The sequence below is a fragment of the Carica papaya genome, chromosome 2, assembly GCF_054855325.1.
Source record: "Carica papaya isolate Zhongbai chromosome 2, ASM5485532v1, whole genome shotgun sequence".
Classification (NCBI taxonomy): domain Eukaryota; kingdom Viridiplantae; phylum Streptophyta; class Magnoliopsida; order Brassicales; family Caricaceae; genus Carica; species Carica papaya.
In genome coordinates this window covers 429,797-436,233 of record NC_142310.1, presented here as the reverse complement: position 1 = coordinate 436,233, position 6,437 = coordinate 429,797, and the positions used below count along the sequence as shown (strand labels likewise).

At 32.6% G+C, this 6,437-nt stretch overlaps 1 protein-coding gene across 1 annotated transcript; it reads left to right on the top strand.

Annotated features, from left to right (window-relative positions):
- The first annotated feature begins 1,328 nt into the window (after nucleotides 1-1,328).
- Nucleotides 1,329-6,437, top strand: LOC110814604 (rhomboid protein-like protein). Its single transcript, XM_022042132.2, has 8 exons — nucleotides 1,329-1,525; nucleotides 1,717-1,841; nucleotides 4,152-4,212; nucleotides 4,310-4,476; nucleotides 4,759-4,864; nucleotides 4,978-5,180; nucleotides 5,298-5,435; nucleotides 6,110-6,437. The coding sequence occupies exons 1-8, from the start codon at nucleotides 1,514-1,516 to the stop codon at nucleotides 6,195-6,197; spliced, it is 900 nt and encodes a 299-aa protein (XP_021897824.1). The 5' UTR covers nucleotides 1,329-1,513; the 3' UTR covers nucleotides 6,198-6,437.

Below are 6,437 nucleotides of genomic sequence, written 5' to 3'. Positions count from 1 at the left end.
CCAGGATGTGTATTTGATAAATTCAATAATAATTTTGTCAAAAATAAATAAATTTAATAGTTGCTACAAGTCACCCTCATTCGGTTATGTTTTTTATTTTCTGCATATTTAATATTAAGACTGTTTGAAATCAATATATTTATCTATTTTAAACATTGAAATGAATTATACATTTTTTTTTTCATATAATTCATTTATTTCATATAAATCATTGAAAGAATTAAAAGTGTTGTGCGGTCAAAGTATTGTCATTATTCTACATTGTTAATCGGTTATTATATAAACTAACTAAATTACTGTAAAATATTATAAAATAATAATTAAATTACTGTGAAATATTATAAAATTATACCTATGCATTGTCGATTTTTCCTATTGAATTTTCCTCTACAAAATCTGCTCAACATGGGAAGAGGGTGAGAGAAAAGGACAGCCAAAGAGAGTGAATGGAGAAAAATCAATGCATGGTGCAACGAAGGTAATGTATTACATCTCATACTATCTATGTCCGTACTACATAAACTATCTATGACGGCATGCTAAAAAAAAATAATCATAAAATGATATATATATATATGTATATATATACACACACACATATATAACACTAATTTTGCACATATATTTTTATAAGGACTTGTGTCTTTTCATAATAAATATTAATAAATTCATTAATTATTCAGATATAATAATCAACAATGGAGTTATATAATAACAAAATTTATTATTTAATTAGTTGTGTTTTAAATTTATATAATGATGTGTCTTTTTCAATTTTTAATTTATATAAAGAAAACCGCATGCTATAATAATTATAAATAATAAATATATATTGCTTTCTCATATATCATTCCAAATAATTGGGTTTTTTTTTTCTCATTTAGTATAATGTAAATTTATTAATTAATTTAAAATAATAATTAATCTTGAGTTTATTCTTCAATTTTTAAATATTTATATGTTGTTCTTTAATTTTCCAAAAAATAAGACATCTATTTATTTATTTATTGTATAAATATTAAATTTGGATTAAGATTTATTTAAATATACATAAAAAATTATTTCTAAATTTTTTTTGTAAAAAGTGAAACTTAAAAATAGTATATATTAAATTCTACAAATTTTATTTCAATGCAAAAATGAAATATAATAATTAATCAAAAGAATTCCCATTCTACAAATTAGTAAATATTAAATTTAATAATTTTAATATGTGGCATATTAAATTTTAAATACTGAAATAATTTATAGCAAAAGAAATATTATCGGATAATCAGAGACTCATTATAATAGCTCGTGTTGCACTTGATCACCCCGTTTACCATAAACCTTGCCTTGCTCCTCACTCCCGGTGCTGGATCCAGATTTCCTCCAAACCCAACAAAACCCAGAAGTCCAATTCATTGAATTTCATTTCAGTTCTTTTCCTTTTTCCTTTTTTTTTTTTCTAATCACCGGCGTTGAATTTCAATCGTCACCATTGACTCTGCCCCTCTGTTCCTCTTCTTTCATCATGAGTTCTCCGGTAAGTGTCTCTCTCTCTATCCCTCTTACATATCTGACATTATTTAATTTCAGATCTTCAAATTACTTAATTATTGTTTGGATTGAATTGAAAAGGGGGGAAAAGAAGGAGAATCCGCGTTCTTTTTTTTTTTTTTTTTTTCCTGCTGCTGTGGGTTAAAAGTGTTTTGCTGTTGTCTTTTAAAACGGCAGGGAACAAGCATGTTCACTGGGTTTACTAAGCTATGCAAAGGATTGGCTGTGGTTCTTGTAGCGGGTCACATTGCGGTTCAAGTTCTTCCTGTTGCTGTTACATACCTTGCGCTTATTCCTGCTAGGTACATTTCTCTCTCTCTCTCTCCTTTTTCCCTTTTCGGTTTTCAGTTATTGATCTGTGGATTTATGTTTCATGGTTTTTAATGCATTAATTGGTAATGAATTAGTAGTGTTGTTGTTGCTTTTGGTATATTCTTGTTAGGCATAACCATGTGTATCTAAGTGTGGATTTTGGAACTCAGGAAACGAATGGGTTGTAGTTATAGTTGCAGGATCTGCTTGTGCATGAATAAGGGTAGTCAAAGATGCTTGTTATTAGAACTTCATGGTTACTGATACTTTTTTTTTTGGGAATAACATGGTTCTTATACTATTTAATTGTGTTTCATGTGCATTTTGCTTGATGTTTAGGTGTAAGGACACTTAGTTCATCTGTATATTGTGATGTGATAACTCAGAAGTTAACCGTTCTCTTCTTATCTTGATGGTTATAAATTCCATTCCATTGAAAATGATTGTGTCCGGATACCTGAATCCAAAGTGGTGTGGGTCTCCATTTGAATGTCATCATGTAGTGCCTATTATGGATTTTGGAATAAAATCATGGAATCTCATAAAAATAGAAAAGGTTTTGGCAAGTGGCTACCTGATGGAAACTAATTTTGAAGCTTTTAATTTGTTTCCTAGTCACATTATTGGATAAATGGGATTGTCAGGAGGACTTAGGAGTTCACTAATTATTTTCTTTTAGCATATCATATCTGACAAAGGTAACCTAAAAAATACTATTCTTCACTTTCCGTTCCTGGGACTGCAGCAATTTGTTTGTAACTTTTTCTTTCTTTGATGAGAAAAGAGAAAAACATATGAATAAGGCACAAAGGGGAGATAAAAAGAGATTTACATCCCAGTTAGAAAATCAATAAGGTTCCCAAGATCCTCATCAGAATTAATAGGATGACCCTTATAACAAAAATACAGGATCTGGAACCACATGTTCCTAGCCTTATCAAAAGGAAAACTCTAACCAAAGAGATTATTCTCTTTCTTTCTTTCCAAATAATCCACGAGGTATTTATACTTTTATTTAAATAATAATAATAAAAATCCACGAGGTAGCTAGAGGAATAAAGAATTTTTCCTTCTCTAATCAGCCACCACCCAACTCAAACCTAGAAAATCAAATGCTATGCACCAAAGTCGAAAAGCAAAAGAGCACCATAACAAATTGTGGTTTGAACGACCCACTTGTTCTTTTGTATAAGTAGCACCCATCAAACCAAATCTTCCCTTCTGCATATTCAGCAGTGAGTTAGTTTTATGTTAATACTCTGTATTAAAGATGTAGGAGAGGATGATTATTTAGGAGCACGGTATCTTAAACTTCAGTTAAGCTTTTGTTGTCTGGTCTCTAATTAGATTTCATGAGTGCTTTGATTTGTCAAATATGACTTTGCTCTTGCCTTAAGGACGTTGGTCATGTCTTAGTGCAGGTGACCTATTTCCTTGAACTTCCTACAGCCTTTTTTTTTTTTGTTTTTTAAATAGAAAGGATAGAGTGCACCTGGTAAATTCCGAACTCTTAATTATGGAGACTGCCTCCTTTAAACTCTTAAAATTTATTGCATGTGAGGTTCTGAAAATGTTTCAATGGGTATTGGCGTTGTTATACTGTTAATCAAAAAAATTCTCAAAAAGCCTTTAAACAGCTCCCAATTTTAGAAAGATATGAAGTTCTCCCTTTCTTTATGGTGAAAAAGCTATGCTCTATCATTAAGTTTCTGTTAAGTTATCTTTTTGGGCTTTATCGGTCGAGACTCAAACATGGTCAATGCAATGACTTCTTTGAATGTGTGAACTCTAGAAGCTATTTTCTTACTTTCGGAGTGTTTTTGAGGGGATTGTAGAAGAGATAACTAAGGTTAGGGATAGATGACTACACTATGTGGGATTTTTGAGCTTAGGTCGTGATATTAATAGGGTGCAGTATTTTGGAAATTCTATTGATATATGGACTGACCTGTAAATATTTTTGTACATGGGCCCCTTGGTGCCAATGTGTTAATACACACTTAATATTTTTTTTATACTTTTTATTTGGAAAAAAGAAATCTCTGCTTTGTGGTAATGGACAATGAGTTAATGAATTTTTGTAAACGTGTGGGAGTTTCTTGGTGCACTCTCTGATCATGTGAAGTAAAGCTTGAGCTGATGGTTATATGTGATTAGTTATTTGTTTGGACTTAATTTTAACTGTGGTCATTTACTCCTTTCACAAGAGGGAAAGATTACATACAAAAGTCCTTTTTGCTTGCAATTTTTACTCGCTGGCATGGAATGTTATTTATTTTGATGTGATGTTCATTTTGTAGGACAATTCCTTTTGCTTGGAATCTTATTACCGCTGGTTACATTGAACAGTCAGTCTATGGGGTATGCACTTCTTTTGCTGTTAATCAAGTTTATGATATTTAACCATATGATCTGGTTTATACAATTGGACTGATAAGTGATCAACGTGGATTTATAGGTAGTTGCCAGCACTGTCGGTCTCCTTTTCATGGGAAAGTTGCTTGAACCTATTTGGGGTTCTAAGGAGTTCCTGAAATTCGTCTTTGTTGTCAACTTTCTTACTTCCTTATGTGTTTTTGTCACTGCTATTGCCTTGTACTATATAACAAGGCAGGAAAATTACCTGTGAGTCCTGGATGATATTTCTACACTTCCAAGGAGTTTTTAGTTTTGATTTACTTCTGCTTCTGTCTCTGCATCCCTTTCTTTTTCCCTTGTTATTACTTACCTACATCATTATTTGCAACCATCATTCAGCAACCATAAGTTCATGCACCCTAAATTTTTATTTATCAATGTATGCTATTTCGTTATTAGGAATCTAGCTTGGTAGATTAAGGTTGTTTTATTTTTTGCTATTTTGTCTTTGTTTTCCTTTTATCAACTCTTTTCTTTTTCCTCTGCTAGTTATATGCCTCTTTCAGGCTTCCATGGCGTCCTCGCTGGGCTCTTAGTCGGTATCAAGCAAATAATACCTGACCAAGAGCTGTCTATATTGAGACTAAAAGCGAAGGTATGCACACTTTCAAAAGCAATCTTAATCTACCCATGATTAGGTTAATAGGAAATTATGTGAATTCAAGATGTGCCTTCTCATCATCTGTGTTGATGTGTTGTATTTTACAGTGGCTGCCTTCTATTATGCTTGCTGTCTCCATTGTTGTAAGCTTCTTTACAGCAGAGTCAGCAACATATCTTCCAACCTTAATATTCGGTACATATATGGGCTGGATTTTCCTCAGATATCTACAAAGGAATCCAGAAACAAAACTTAGGGGTGATCCAAGTGATGATTTTGCATTCTCATCGTTCTTTCCTGAGTTTCTTCGGTAACGAAGTTCCTCCTCTTAAGTTTCCCCATCTTTGTATTATTTGGCTCATATGGTGAGTTTATTTTTTTCTTCCATCTCTCTCACTTCCAAGTGTTTCTCCTTGTTTGGATGCAGACCTGTTATTGATCCCATTGCATCAATATTTCATCGGTTGCTTTGTGGAAGATCTGAAGCTTCAAAAGAAGCCCAGGGTTATACTTTGGGAGGTGCTCCATTGCCTGGTTCTGACCCTATTGAGGCTTCTAGGAGGAGGTAACATTCTTTCTACTTTGTCAACATCCCTTTTAATGAATTAATGTCCCTCCTCATGTCAACATATTTTATTGTCTATAAGGAATTACACTCACTTGTTTTTTAGTACAAGTAGCTATGGGATTTGCTGACTTTTTTACTATCATCCGGCTGTTACTGAGATTTTTACTTCTGTTCAATACATAATGACTGAAACTAACTTTAGTTGTTTAATGCCATTAGTTTATTGATGGTCAACAAGCATAACTAAAACCTCCAAGGAGCACCTGCAACATGTTTGTGAAGGGTGGAGCAGTTAAAATAGAAACAGAAATAAATGACTTGGACGTTAGCAATGTGTCTGGAGTTCAATAATTTAATAAAAACAAATGTAGTACTTTAATTTAGTAAAAGTAAATATAATTTAGTAAAAGTAGAAATAAATCAAGTGTTGGTTGGAATTTTAGGCATGTTTTCATCATTTTCAAATGGAATCTTCAACATGTCCTTGTTCAATTGGAATATGTGGAAGTTTTCAGACAAGAGTGGTTTGAGCAAACGGTAAAAGATTTGCTTCGGGGTGATATATAAAAGGGAAAATGGGGTTACAATCAATTGAAAACATAATTACGCGGTGTTTGTGCAGGAAACAAGAAGGAATTTATATAGCTTCTGATTTATTATCCTCCTTGCAGAGAAAGAGGGGCTAGAGCGCTGGAGGAAAGATTGGCGGCCACACAGAGCTCAGATGAGTCACAAAAAGATGCCTCTGAGAATGTCTGAGAGGCCGGACATAAATCCTTTTTTTCTGGATTTCAGGTGGACAGTTTTGTCATACTTTTGCCTTGAATTATAGCTCCATAGATACCATGTTCTTTTTCTTTTTGTGCATCGTGTGCAAAAATCGTCTGCATCCTTCCCCGCCATATGTAGAGAAAAAAAAAAAAATGAACAAATCGAATTCGTATCTGTTTATTATCCTTACCCTCAAAATTAGTAGTAGCAAAATCTGTTTGTTTCTTA

What these genes read in the sequence shown, in the direction of transcription:
- LOC110814604 (XM_022042132.2), top strand. An exon ending in TTGAACAGTCAGTCTATGGG is followed by an intron (nt 4,213 to 4,309) that starts GTATGCACTTCT and finishes GTGGATTTATAG; the next exon opens with GTAGTTGCCAGCACTGTCGG. An exon ending in TTCTTTCCTGAGTTTCTTCG is followed by an intron (nt 5,181 to 5,297) that starts GTAACGAAGTTC and finishes GTTTGGATGCAG; the next exon opens with ACCTGTTATTGATCCCATTG.